This window comes from Gopherus flavomarginatus, chromosome 1 (genome assembly GCF_025201925.1).
Source record: "Gopherus flavomarginatus isolate rGopFla2 chromosome 1, rGopFla2.mat.asm, whole genome shotgun sequence".
NCBI classification, from domain to species: Eukaryota; Metazoa; Chordata; order Testudines; family Testudinidae; genus Gopherus; species Gopherus flavomarginatus.
Genome location: NC_066617.1, coordinates 351508762 through 351523927, shown reverse-complemented (window position 1 = coordinate 351523927; position 15166 = coordinate 351508762). Strand labels below are relative to the sequence as shown.

Here is a 15166-nt window from a genome sequence, read left to right as displayed (position 1 = left end):
ATTAATAAGAGGGAAGGTCCTCATGGATCAGAACCCGTTAAAAGGTAGGAAACGGTCAGTTTTCACAGCAGAGAGAGGTAAATAGCAGGGATCCCCAAGGATCTGTAATTTGACCAATGCTGTTCAATGTATTCATAAATGAACTGGAAAAAGGAGTGAACAGTGAGGAGGCAAAGATTGCAGTCAATACAAAATTACTCAAGACAGTTAAGTCAAAAGCGGATTGCAAAGGGATCTCACAAAACTGGGTGACTGGGAAACAAAATGGCAGGTGAAATTCAATGTTGATAAATGCAAAGCAATGCACACTGGAAAACATAATCCCAACTATACATAAAAAGAGAGAGGGTCCAAATCAAGAATGAAATCTTGGCATCATCATGGATAGCTCTCTGAAAACATCTGCTCAATGTGCAGCAGCAGTCAAAAAAAAGCTAAGAATATTAGGAATCATTAGGAAAGGGATAAATAAGAAGACAGAAAATATAATGCCACTATATAACTCTACAGTACATCCACACCTTGACTGCTGCATACAGTTCTGGTTGCCCCAACTTAAAAAAGATACATTAGAATTGGAAAAAGTACAGGAACAAAAATAATTAGGAATATGGAAGAGCTTCCATATGAGGAAAGATTAAAAAGAGACTTCTCATCTTAGAAAAGAGACAACCAAGGGGGGGGTTTATGATACAGGTCTATAAAATCATGAATGGTGGGAAAAAGTGAATAAGCAAGTGTTATTTACCCCTTCAGATAACACAAGAACAAGTGGTCACCCAATGAAATTAAAAGGCAGCAGGTTTAAAATAAATGTAAAAAAGTACTTCTTCATATAGTGCAGTCAGCCTGTGGAACTTGTTGCCAGGGGAAGCTGTGAAGGCCAAAAGTATAACCAGATTCAAAAAGAATTTGGTAAATTCATGGAGGATAGGTCCATCAAAGGCTATTGGGATGCAACCTCAATCTCTGGGTGTCCTTAAACTTCTGACTGCCAGAAGCTGGGACTGGACAACAGGGGATGCCTCATTTGATAATTGTCCTGTTCTGTTAATTTCTACTGAAGTATCTGGCATCATCCACTGTTGGAAGATAGGATACTGGGCTAGACAGACGATTGGTTTGACCCAGTATGGTCATTATGTTAAACAGTGTAGAAAAATGCCTTTTAATTTCACAGCACTATGCAGTGAAGACAGAATTTAACTTTGTAGTTCATGGCATATTAGATTCAATTATATAGCCTTTTGATCTGGTAAGTAACTAAGGCCAGTTCTGCAAATATTTATGCATGTGCTGAACTTGGTGCTTAGTCTCACTGAAGCAGTAAAAAATAACCTGTGTGAAGTTACTTGCACGCATAAGCACTGGGGAGCTGGAGCCAGTTCGCACCGGTTCATGTGAACTGGTTATTAAATTCTGAAGCAGCTTTAGAACTGGTTGTTAAGCTGCTTCCCTGCGAGGGGGTGCTGCGGCTTTGGTGGGCTCTGTTCGGGAAGTGATGTAATTCCTACTTCGGCCGCCAGGGGCACTGCGGGAGCCATGTGAGCCACCGCCTGGCCCTGTTGTTCCTGTTGCTGCATGGTGGGTCCCCAGCTGCTCTGCTGCTCAGGCTGCTCCAAGCTGCTCTCCCGGTGAGTACCCACCACCCTGCCATGCCCCCACCCTGCTCACTCCAGCCCTGCACCCCCTGCCCTGCCCGCAGCCAGCCCCCGCCACGCCCTGCACTGCCCGCAGCCAGCCCCCGCCACGCCCACACCCCCCGCCCTGCACCACCCGCAGCCAGCCCCCGCACTGCCCGCAGCCAGCCCCACCACACCTCCTGCCACAGCCAGGCCCTACCACAGCCCCTGCCCTGTCTCCAGCCAACCCCTGCTGCATCCCCTTGCGGCCCTGCCTGAAGCCAGTCAACCCCACACCCCCTTGCCTCCAACCAACCCCACACCCTCCTGTCTCCAGCTAGCCCTGCCCCATGCCCCTGTCTGCAGCCGGCCCCACATCCACTGGTGCCCTGCAGTTCCCAGGGCCGTAACCCTGCACACCTGCTTCAATGAGGAGGGTAGGGAGCAGCTGGGACCCACACATGTGCACACCCTAGTGTGACCAGACAGTAAGTGTGAAAAATCGGGACAGAGGGTGGGGGGTAATAGGAGCCTATATAAGAAAAAGACCCATCTGGCCACCCTAGCACACCCCCAGGGAGTGGCAAGGACCCACATATGTGAAATGGAGCTCATTTCTAGTTCAGGCCCATCTTTTAAAAAAAGAACTTTAGGTGGGGTTAACATACAGCCATATTTTCCCACACATGATGGGCTTTTTGGTTCTTAAATCGCTGTCCAGGAGAAATTTTTAAATTTAAAAAATTCCTCCCGGGAAAATACAGACGTATGGTAACCCTATTGGTACAAAAAAAAATACATACTGTGGCATATCCCTTAAATCAGAACTTTTTATAGGGAACCAGTTAAGATTTTGGCAGCTCATCACTGTGCGTAAGTGTTCGCAGGATCAGAGTCTAAATAAAAGGAGCGATTCTAAATATTATAGAGCTATCCCTATAAAAATATTCAGTAGAAAGGAGCAGCCCTTTAATTAGCAAAATACAAAAAAGACACACAATGTGAAAGATGCTGCTATTGCAAGTTTAATTGCACTTTGCTTTCACCAGCTGGAGTCTCTTCATAGCAATCTGCATTTGTTCATACCAGAAACAAACGTCCCTAGCCTCTGTTTGCCAGAAACTGGGAATGGACAACAGGAAATGGATCACTTAGTGACTACCTGTTCTGTTAATTCCCTCTGGGGCACCTGGCACTGGCCACTGTCAGAAGACAGGATACTGGAGTAAATGGACCTTTGGGCTGACCTAGTATGGTCATTCTTAAGAAATCTACCTTCCACAGATGTCCAAAGATTAAAGCACATTTGTTGCCTACATTGATATTAATGAAAGCCTCTCTTACCACCAGAATCTACGACGACATTAGAAGATTTGTTTCCAAACACAGACTCAAAGTCAACATTAAGGCCAGCTACGGGCTGTGGTTGAGCAACAGGAGAAGGAGTGAACCCTGAACAAAATATAAAGAGTACAAATGATTATACAGCAATTGTTCCACAACTCCACTTTCCGTCTGAAAGAGGATATACCAAGCCATGTGTATAGATTTGAGTATTATCCAATAGCTGCAATGACTGAATGAGTGAGTGTATGGAAAAAACCTCTTAAGGCCCAGATCACTCCCTGAAGTAGAAATGCACACAGGAAAGTATCTGGGTAGTGGTTTGCTCCAAGTAGTGTTTTCCAAATCCATTTTCCTTCCCTTAAAAGGGGCTGCTTTTTCATCTCCAACAGATTCCCAGGAGGCAAGGTCAGCAATATACAGGCACAGAATCCCAAGACACTAACTTTTTTTTGGCGATACTTAGGGCATGTCTGCATTAAAGGCACTACAGCAGTACAGCTGCACTGCCATAATGTAGAAATGCTTTCCTACATCAATGGAAGGGGCTTTTCTGTATGTAGGTAATCCACCTCCACAAACAGCGGTACGTAGGTGAATGGAAGAATTCTGTCAACCTAGATACATGTAAACCAGGGGTTAAATCAGCTTAACTATGGGGCTCAAAGATGTGAATTTTTCACAATCCCATGCAACATAGTTAGGTCCATCTAAAATTTTTAGTGTAGATTAAGACTAAATAATATACTGCCTTTTCTTACCCAATACTCTCAGCTGTGCCACCACCACACCTTCACATAAACGGAAAGTGGGTGGGTAGAGAAGGCTCCTCAAGCTTAACCCTGTGCATATAATTTCCCTGCCAAATTCTCCCATGTCTCTATGCTAACGGGGGAGTGCGACTACTTAACAGCATGGTTTTATTGCAGCAAAATCACATTCCTAGGGCAGATGTCTCACCAATGTACAAACAAAGACAATCTACTATGAGACAACTGATAATAGAAGCTACTTAGACACTGTTACTACCAATATTTTTATGTCTGTTCTGTTATTTGATACAATTCTATGTGGAAAACAGTAGTAGTATGTCTAGTAGTTAAGGCAGGGGGCTAGGAGTCAGACAAATTCTAATTTCAGTTCTTTCACTAACTGTGGCCTTGTCAGAAGCTAAACCATCTCATTTTCTGTGCCTCTGCAGAACAAATAGGCAGTCACTATCTCACAAGTTGCAAGAATTATTTAATGTTTGTATACCACCACTTTTGAAGTTTAATATACTGTTAAGTACTAGGTAATAAGTGGAAGTTTATGACCCAGTTCATTATATTAAATATAGGAACATAAAACCAAAATTAATACTGAGTTTTATTTGAAGTGTATATTGCAACCGTTGCCATTTTACATTGGCAGATAAATAAGTAAGATAACTCTATTACATGAAAGGCTCCATAAAAATATTTAGCATTTTAAAATTTGTTTCCCTGACAAGTGTAACAGTAGCAGCTCTGCTTTTTATGCCACAGAGTCAAGGAATGGAGATTAGACAAGATCAAGTTTACCTAGGAATAAAAGTATCTTAAATCAAAAGAAAATTGATAAAAGACCATACTTTTTTTCCCCCACTTTTCTTACTTCTGTTAAAATTTATCTGTTTATCTACAGTGAAAAACTACTTCACCTCAACGAAATTAGTGTTTAAAGTTGTTTAACCTTGACAAAATATAAAGTTCTTGGAGAAATAAAATTTCTGTTACCAGTCACACCATTTTAGCTGCCTTAAAGGAATACACAGTTAAGACGAAGCAAAAGCACCAGTAAAGAGCTAAAAAACTGCTAGAGAGCTAATTTTTATTACAAAGCAACTTTAAACACTGAGTTTATGGCAAGACAAGGGAAGTGAGTGCATTTCAGAGATTTCAAATTTTAGTGACAAATCCATCTGGCAGGATACAATGGGCTCTTAAAACAATCTTTTCAGAAACAGAAAGATTGATTTAAATAAAGTCTATGCTTTTACTTTAGAAAATGACTCTGCTTCTGCAAAACAAGTGTCCTGCTCTCATGCTTTAGGATTTTTCATCTGTAAGAAACAAATGAAGAGAACAGCATTAGGGACTTATCAATTGCTAACTGTGGAGTGGGGGAGGTCAGTTTTACCCTTGGGTTTCTGCCATCAAGCCAGTCAATTACTCAGCCATAAGTTTATTTTGAAGATTTTAGCAAGTGAGGAGGGAAAACCCCAACTTGAAATCCTTAAGGGAGTTTGTGTTTAGCAAAAAAATAATCCTGCTGGGAAGATAAGAAAACAGGAGTTAGCAAGAACCAGTGATTCTGCATGTTTTTCTTGATAGAGAGTAAGCTTTTTGTTTTGCATTGCTTTTTCATTAACCTTGAAATGTGCATGGAAGAATTTGAATTAAATGGATGGGGGACTGCATCCTGGGAAGCAGTGACTCTGACAAAGATTTGGGGGCCAGAGGGGATAATCAGCTGAATGTGACCTCCCAATGTGATGCTGCAGTCTGGAGAGCTAACGTGATCATTGGATGGATAAACAGGGGAACCTTGACTAGGAGTAGAAAGGCTATTTTACTTCTGTATTTGCCACTAGCTGCTGGAATACAAATCAAGTAGGACACTGATAAATGGAGAAGATTTAGAGAAGATCCAGAAGAATAAAGTTTAGAAAATATGCCTTATAGTGATAGAACTCAAGGAGCTCAATCTATTTATCTTAACAAAGGAATGTTAAGGGATGACTTGATCACAGTCTATAAGTATCTACACTAGGAATAAACAGGCTCTTCAGACTAGCAGAAAAAGGTACAATACGATGATCCAATGGTCGGAAATTGAAGCTAGACAAATTCAGACTAGAAATAAGGCATACATTTTAAACAGAGTAATTAACCACTGGAACAATTTACCAAGGGCTATGGTGAGTTCTCCATCACTGGCAATTTTTAAATCAAGATTGATTTTTTTTTTAAAAAATATATTCTAGGAATTATTTTGGGGAAGCTGTATGGCCTTTGGTACACAGGTGGTCAGATAAGATGATACAACGGTCCATTCTGGCCTTGGAATCTATTAGTTTCTCTAACTTTAGCAATTCTTGTATACTTCACTGAAAGGCAATTTTGACACGTCTTCAAACAATAACTCCTCTGAAAATCACAGAAGACACTCCTAAAACAGCAACAGGGCCCATAATGCAAAGCCACACCAGATAGCCAGTGACTGACAACCTATCTAATGACTTGTAGACACACTATAATGTCATTGCTGGGGTCGTACAAGTATCAGCTTGCTGTATTGACACATTACAACCCTGCAAGTGGAGAAACCAATAATTTCACACGAGGGATGTCCTTAAACAGCGGACTCACCTAGCACAAAGGGGCTCTACAACAGAAGCAGAGATGAAGAACGAGGGAAACAGGAAGGTATGCCAGCAAATAAACCAGTCAGCAGAACACAAAAAGACCCCCTAACTAAATTTTGTTACCTCTTCCTCATCCACCTTAGAGTACTGAGGTAGGGTAAGATCACTGATGAATAGGGCCCTGTGTAAATACATTTTTTTTTTTTTTTTTAGAAAACATTGTAAATGGAAAAGTATTAAATTTCATAGAGTTGTACACAATGAGTTTTACAACTATATTTAATCAAATTTGCAACTAAAATTAGCAGCAAACACAAACACATACAGTTCACTAAATGTTTACTTCTGTCACATGCATACAGCAGTTTAGTCTTCCACACAAACTTGTAAGATTCATTCCATCCTTGAAATTGACTACGGTCATTTTTTCATATTTAAAGACTGTTGTAGACATTCTTTTTAAGAAATGGCATTTTCACAATACCTCTGCGAAACCATGATTTACACAGGGCCCTGCTTAAGAACAAACAAAATTAGAGCCTGCTGTCACAGTTGTTTTCAGTGTAGGATGAAGCAGTGGTAGAATATTAGAATGGTGTCCTTGAAACAGAGGAGTTATTTATTGCACATTAGTGCTTAAAAGAAACATTTAAAACATAAGGTCCTGTCAGTCACTTGTCTATCTGTATGATGCATTTAAGGTAAGCAATGAAATATGAGTAATTGGAAATTTTTAGCCAATGTATAAAAACAATGCAGTTTTGTCAGCCAACTAATGCACCAAGAGGTTTTCCCTCTTCTAGGCACTTATCAAATTAATTCAAGTTGCTATGTCTGTGATAAAACCATATCACATTACCTACCTCCAAATAGACCAGCTACAGTAGAGGGCTCATTGCAGAAATGGGAAGCATTAGGATAAGCTTGAGGGCCACAAAATGAATCTGGTAAGTCACATCACAGAACAGAAAGAGCAGAGAGAGAATAGGGAGAGTTACAGAAAAAAGAACCAAAACATACTATTTATTTTGTCAAATACTTTGAACTGAAATTAAAAAAACTAAACTTGTGTGTACTCTAATCATAAAATGGAACCAAAGTAGGCAACCTAATATATCAAACACCTTAAAAATGGAAACAAGTTTTATATGATCTAGAACATCAAGGGAAAGACACTGTTGCAAAATTACAACTAAAACACATGTACATTTTTTAGCTCAAATGTCATGCTTTACATCTTTGGAAGACACAAATGAGTGTAAAAACCTCAAGTGCCAACTATTTATGCTAAACAATCTGCTCCACCTTGCATTTTACTGCGACACAGGGAGTACCTTTCCCGGACCTGAAGAGGAGCTGTGTGTGGCTCAAACACTTCTCTCTCACCAACAGAAACTGGTCCAATAAAAAAGATATTACCTCACCCACCCTGTCTCTGTAAAAATCTTGAGGCATTTTCTCTAATACCTGAAGTATAATAATACAGTTGAATAGTGGATTCATATTTTGTTGCCACAAGGGGGTTTGGTTCAGCAAATGGACTGAAATAATCTAAAGAACCAGGAGTTATCTTAAAATCACGTTTACTTTGTAGCAACTTGTTTGTACTAATACAGTTAAAGGAGTGCCTACGGGCCTTTTTTTCATATTAAAAACCTAGTTTTCAGGGAATTATGATTTGATTATAAGAATATATTCTAGGTTGTGACTTGGTTTTTACATAGACTTACCAGTGTTCTCCCCCTCAGATCAATTTCAAGAAAGATTTTTATTGTGAAAATAAAAGATCTGCCAGTCTGTCAAGACTGTCTTCAGAAATAGCTTTGCTCTAAAAAACAAGAACTGCCATATAATCAGGGCTGGCCCTAGGCACTAGTAAACCAAACATGTGCTTGGGGCAGCACATTTTCAAGGATGGCATTTTGGCCATTTTTTTTTTTTGGCTTCCAGTGGCAAAAGCCTAGAGCCGGCCCTGGCAACAGCAGCATGTCATGTGTAGGGGGCGCCCTGGGGCCTCTGCAGTTCATGCCATGGGGGAGCAGCACCACACCACGTGGCTGGGCCGGGCGGGCTCCGAGCAGGGGACACTCGGGCTGGGGGCAGCCCCGTGGGGCGCACGGAACCGCCGAGAGTTGCTGCAGGGCAGCTGCCCCCCAGCGCTGCAGCCAGGGCTGGGCGAAGCAGCCCAAACTGCCCAGGGACTGCGGCAGAGCTGCCAGAAGCAGCAGGGTAACAGAGGGCGGGGTGCTGCAGGGCCCATGTCCCACTCTCCGGGGCTCCGCTCTCTCTGGGGCTACCCTGTCCTGGCTCCTCAGCCCCCTGCTGGGGCGGTCCTCCAGCTCTGCCCTCCGGGATCCTGGATGGTCCTGGAGGCGGGAGCTCTGGTTGGACGGACCCTGGGCTGAGGTGCAGCCCAGGAGCCCCATTACTTACCTCGACCCTGCCAGTGCTGGACCAGCTGGAGGCGAGGGGGGAAAGGGCAGAGTCAGCACTGGAGGGGGGAGCCCAGGGCTGGGGCAGCAGGGGATGCGGGTGGTGGTGGGGAGAGAGCCCAGCGCTGGGGTGGTGGAGTGAGGGGGAGGGAAGAGAAAGCCCAAGGCTGGGGCAGCAAGGGGTGCATGGTGTGTGGGGGGGGAGAGAGCAGAGGCAGCAGGTGGTGGGGGTGAGAGCCCAGGGCTGGGGGGCAGCCAACAATTTGTGTGTGTGTGTGGGGGGGGGGGCAAGTTATAAGTGGCGATTTATATGGTAAACTAGTACCTGTCCACTGAGTAAAGAAGAATTTTTAAAAGTCAATAAGGTAACAAGATATTTTAGATCAGTGATGTCAATATTAATATTATCTCCACTATTTGTTTAGAAATTGTAATTGTTTAAAACTCCATGCCTCCAAAGAAATTCAGATTCAACTGCCATGTTTACAACAAGGTCATGACAATCCGACAAAAGCAAAAGCGGCATTTTCATCCATTCTCATTCTTGCATGCTATGATTTTTATGAAATATGGTCTTTAAATACACTTATTTCAGAGCCTTTTATTATATAAGCATACTTGAGCAACAATGCTTCAACTACAACTTTGAAATGTCTGACAATGACTACTTAAGCAATGATTTCTAATACAGCTATGATAACTTCTAGTACATCTAGTTCTAAAATGAAATAGTGAGCCCACACCAATAATCAAAAGAAGAACAGAAATTTTAGTTTGTTTCCGGGGAAAAAATTTACTTGATTAAAAATAATTCAACTTCTGAAATATTTTATAGCAGTTATTTAGCTAAAAGGTACATTACCAACAAATATTTCATGGGTGGGTGTTCTAGAGGTGAAAGTAGATACATCAGAAGATACAACAGACAGATGAACAGCATCATTAGTTTTGTTGAGGAAAGGATTTAGGTTTGGAATGGCATCATCAACAGCATCAGCAGTAGCAGAGAAAGGATCTGTGCAATGCCAGCGAGTAAGATAAAGAAGAAAGGGGAACTGAATTAGTAAGGAATTAATTGTTAGAAACAGCAGAAAGTTAAGAGTTCACATTGTTTTCCTCTATGGGCAGCGACTGTTTTAGTCTGTACTGCATCTAGAACAACAGGTACTGGTTCTGGAATGAGATTCCAATGCATTACCATAATACAAATTAATAATTTACATGGCAGAATTGTAAGCCAGTAAACCGGTGAGGAAAACCTAAGACAAAATTACAGCCTTACCCTTTTTCTAAATGCCATGTCATTTTCCAGAAAGAATATATGCAAGGACAGGATTGAAAATACCATACTTGCTTCCAGTTTCTACAAAAGAAAGCCCCCCCATTACTTGGAACACAAGCAGCAATAAGCTCAGTAGGAATGCAGCACTGGCTGCTTCTGCTTCAAGAAGCAGCAGCCAAAATTGAGGCTGCCTGCCAAAAAAAAATAAAAAATCCACACTGGGATTCAGGCTTGACAGTAACAGGAATATATCCGGCTAAAAGTAGTCAAAGATGGACAAAAGGGAGTTCCAAACCCTCCTGAGGTGCGCTGATAAGGTATTCTTTTCCCTCCCATCTGAAAGCAGGAAAAGAGTAGGGCAAGCCAGTCAGCACCAACCCCATGGATTAGCAGGTGGCAGAAGGTGGGTTAGTGTCACTGCTGGCTCAACTCTATGTAAAAGACCACAGATCTCCCACTGAAATGAGTGGGAGTTGGACCTGGGTTTTTAACTGCATTTAACTATTTTAAATACAACTACACAGGAATTCCTGAATAATAGTTGTGATTCTGCAATTTTTAGTAGTAGTTTTCAATTTCTGGCACTTATACACTTTGCTGTAGAGACAAACTGATTTCATCCAAAGCTCTTGCAGATCAAACTAAGACTTGTCAGTTTCTCAAATGCAACTTGCAAAATAGTATATACTCAGCATGAATCCAAGTTAATTCATATTAATTTGCCACAACACGTACTGTATAAGATTGAAAGCTATGACTTAGCCTGTCTCACCTCAGCCCCGAGCAACATGAAACTTCAGAATTGTGGCTGCAATTTTTCTTAGCATCTAAAAAATACTTTGAAATTGGCTTCAGACTTAGACGATTTTACACAAAAAACCACAGACCTGCATTTGCCCCAGATTCAGTTTGGTTCAAGTGCAAGAGTTGAATAGCTCAGAGGCCTTGTAAGAAAATAGTTTTTAGTCAACTACTTGACAAACAGTGCTTTAGTAAAGGATAAGCACTATTAAATAATGCCATAAGATTATAAAATGGCAATAGGAAGTCCTGTGCTCATGTGCCTTACCCACAATTTAGGCTTTAACATCAAAATTTCGTAATCATTGTCTGCAATAGGTGCTAATACAAGAAAATTTGAGTCCTGGCACAAGCAAATAAAAACAGTTTATATGAAATTAGATCATCATTTGACATCCTGCCCTTCCAAGTTGTGTCCTGTCTTGGTTGTATTTCCTTCCCTTGTAATCAACAGAAAATAGAACATTTAAGACAAACTATGGTTAACTCCAAGTTTATGGAAGTTTCAAAATACATCTTCTGCCTTTTGATTTCTGAAGCTTAAGGTACATATTGGCACTTGACAAACAGAACATACACAAGTCAGTCAACTAAAAACTAGGTATGGACCTTTATAGTTTGCAAATACTTCATTTTTTCCAATTATGTACTATTTAATTAAATAATTCAGACAAAAAAAGCAGAAGATGTAAGAGAACACTAAAGAAAGCTTTAAAAATGTTGATCAGTTTATGTTGCTTTAAAAGGTATTGTCAATTGAGCTCTTAGTATTTTATGTGCACAATGAAAAGGCTACCTAACACATTGGAACAGTGCCTGTTCCCTGAACACCAAGTTTCAGATTGCATTAGTATTGTTTGTCCCACCTGAATGTTGAGTAACACTGTCAAAACACTAGTAAAAAGCTATAAAACTCCTGTCCATTTTTTTAACTCATCTTAATTTTTGAAAATTTTAGATTTTACCCACTCTGTCCCACCTTGATTCCAATTAAGGAATTTCCATTTTTGTCTAGCCCTTAGTGTTACTTGCTGTACTTACACTTCTGATATAAGAAATGCAACTTCATCAAAGGGTTCATTTAGGCCCTTACATACTCAGCGTAAGAAGCATGACAGAGAAGCATGCTCTCTTGCTAGCAGCAATTTTCAGTTCTTAAAGCCATGTTCCACCCTTGGATATGCACAGCCCTCATTTAACATATGGAGATATACGTATCTCATAGAACTGGAAGGGACCCTGACAGGTCGAGTCCAGCCCTCTGCCTTCACTAGCAGGACCAATTTATTTCAATGGGAGCCCTGCTTGCACAGTGAAGGCAGAATCTGGCCTGTACTGGAGCTAAGACTTTTTTCTCCCTCCCCCAATCAGTCATTTTCCATTTTGCAGGCCAACTTCTCTTCGCAAATAACTGTACTGTAAGTATTTCAGCAACAGCAAAGGACAAAAGAAAGCCTCAATTTTTTCAGTGGCTTCTATCATGTTATTAAAAAAACCTCTTAAGTGACTCAACATGTTCCCGCTCTTGAATAACTGGTCAACTTCTGATCCCCCCCAGCTCTGAACCGTTTAGAAAACTAGAATCTCAAGACACTATCAAAATAATAATGCCCTTGTAGCTGGCTGCACATCCATCTGCACATCCTTAATGGATTGGTGAATAAAATTTTCAGACATGCCAAACGGATGTAGGCGCTCAAGCCCCATTGTAAGCCAAGTTATATCTGGTCCATTACCCTTAAACTACCACATATACCCTTAAACTATCATATTCTCTAGGTACAAATATTACCAACATTAGAGATTTACCTAAGGGAGGGATGCTGTGTAGTGGTTAGAGCACAGGACTGGAAATAGTTCAGGTTCCAATCTTGCCTCTGCCATTGACTTGCTGTATGAACTCAGGCAAGTCATTTAACTGCTCAGTTTCCCCATCTGTAAAATGGGGAAGAGGAAGTTACTCACCTTGTGCAGTAACAATGGTTCTTTGAGATGTGTCCCCCTACGGGTGTTCCTCTGTAGGTGTGTCTGTGCCCCTCTGCCTCTGATTGGCAATTTTAGGTAACAGCGTCCATTCAGCCTGCAGATGCACTCTCCCTCCCTCCCTCCTGCTCTGCCTCAGGGCTAACTAGTACCGTGTGGATGAACTGCCTTCAGTTCCTTCTCTACTGCAGAGACCCTTGGTTGAGAACTCCAACGAAGAGGGGAGGAGGGTGGATTGTGGACTACACGTAGGGATCCATCTCAAAGAACCATCGTTACTGCACAAGGTGAGTAACTTCCTCTTCTTCGAATAGTGTCCCCATGGGTCATCTTAGTTTATGCACAATGTACCTCAGGAGGGATGTACCCAGGATTCATCACCACTCCACTGTAGGTGACTTCACAGCTGTATCCTATATGGGGGGCTGGGGCTTCAGAGTAGAGTCTATTATTGATGATAATATTGTGGAGCCAAAGATGGTAATAGAAGTCTCAAGTAATCACATAGTGTTCGGTAAAAGTATGATCATAGGCCCATTTGCAGCTGTGCAGATTTCTGGGCTGCACAATGTGACTGAGGTGGAAATGGATCTCATGAAGTGTATGTGAATTCCTGATGGAGGTAGCAGGTAATGGGCACAATAATAGTTAATGCAGTTCAAGACCCGTCTGGAGAGCCTTTGAGCTGATATTGTGGAGACCTTGGATCTATCCGCAACGAAGAGGAAGATTTCAGTAGTTTTCCTAAAGCACTTTGTCCTATCCAAATAAAATGCTATGGCTCTCCTAACATCAAGCATATGTAGTAATGCCTCCCTGTCATTGTAGTGTGGTTTTGGGGAAAAGGTAGGGAGGTGGATGAGTTGGTTCATGTTGAAGAATGAGGCCACCTTGTGCAGGAACTTCGGGTACAGTTTCAGAGTGCCACTATCTTTAAAGAAGACTGTGAAGGGTGGGTGCGCCATCAATGCTGCAATTTTCCCTATTTGTCGTGCTGAGGTGATGTCTTCATTGACAGGTGTAGAAGAGTGCCAGTTGCCCATAGGTTCGAAGGATAGTCTAGTTAAGTCTTTAGAACTAAACTGAGGTCCTATATTGGAGTGGTGCATCTGGTATGTGGAAAGAGGTTTCTCATGCCCTTAAGGAATGTGTGTGTTCTTGGATGGGCGAACACAGAATATCCACCCACCTGCTGGTAGAAGGCCATTATCACCACAAGATGTACTCTGAGTGATCCAAGAGAGAGACCAGTCCTTTTGGAGATCTAGTATATAGTCTAGGATCAAGGGAGGGAGGAAGATGTCGGAGCAACTTGATTGGAATTGCCCCCAAGTAAGTACGACGTAGGTAAGTACGATGAGTCGATTTCCTACTGTGTAGTAACACTTCCTTCACCTCCTCGGAGCATCAGCTCTCTGTGTTGGAACCACAAAGGAGCCAAGTCTGGAGCTGAAGGATCTGTAAGTTGGGGTTATAGATCTGTCATTCTGGGAGAATAGATGAGGAATGGATTGTAAAGGAATTGGAGGCCACATTGCTAGCTGTCTCAGGTATGGGTACCACATTTGTCTCAGCCAGGTGGGTGCAATCAGTGTAACTCTTGCTTTTTCCTGCCTTATCTTCAACCGGACCTTCAACAGCAGAGAGCATAAAGGAAAAGTGTATGGTAGTTCTCTGCTCCACTGAAGAAGGAAAGTGTCTCCTAGGGACTGTTTCCCCAATCCGGCTCTGGAGCAGTAGCAGGGACATTTCTTGTTCTGGTAAGTAGCAAACAGGTCTATTGTTGGGGTTCCCCAACGACCAAATATGTTGTGGAGCACTGTTGGGTTCATTTCCCATTTGTGGCCGCATGAGAAATTTTAGCTAAGACTGTCTGCTGTTATATTTTGTACCCCTGGCAAATAAGCAGCTGGTATGAGTACACTGTGGTGACTGCACCAATTACAGAGGTTTAGTGCTTCTGTAAAAAGGGATGGGTGATCTGGTGCCTCTTGACAATTTATGTAAAGCATGCACGCTATGTTTATGTTGTCTGTCATGATCTTCATGAGAGTATCCCGATGAATGGAAGAAAGTTTGCACAGGCATTTCTGACAGCTCTTAAATCCAAAAGGTTGATGTAGAGCACAACTTCTGTGGCGGACCATTGCCCTGAACTCAGTGATGCTTTAGGTGGGCTCACCAGCATATCAGAGACTGGTCAATGTGTTGAATCTGCCATGGGAGGAACGCTCTCACTTGCACTGTGTTGAGTTCAGCCCTCTGTAAGCTCCAAACACTGTACTGGAGTGGCTGATTTCTGGGTATTGAATTG

At 41.9% G+C, this 15166-nt stretch overlaps 1 protein-coding gene across 13 annotated transcripts in view; it reads right to left on the bottom strand.

Annotated features, from left to right (window-relative positions):
• Positions 1 to 15166, bottom strand: part of PICALM (phosphatidylinositol binding clathrin assembly protein) — a 126579-nt gene that overhangs the window by 28937 nt on the left and 82476 nt on the right. For 8 of the 13 annotated variants that reach the window (XR_007772638.1, XR_007772640.1, XM_050941040.1 and 5 more), the window contains 3 exons: positions 9649 to 9801; positions 7218 to 7298; positions 2967 to 3074 (listed from right to left, as the gene is read on the bottom strand). The exons of 1 other annotated variant lie outside the window; for it this stretch is intronic. Coding sequence is in view for 9 of the 12 variants with exons in the window: in XM_050941040.1 (XP_050796997.1) it covers positions 2967 to 3074; positions 7218 to 7298; positions 9649 to 9801 (342 nt within the window). In the remaining 3 variants the exon portion in view is untranslated. The remainder of the gene's footprint in view (positions 1 to 2966; positions 3075 to 7217; positions 7299 to 9648; positions 9802 to 15166) is intronic. 4 more of the 13 variants (XR_007772649.1, XM_050941070.1, XM_050941077.1 and 1 more) reach the window with 2 other exon arrangements.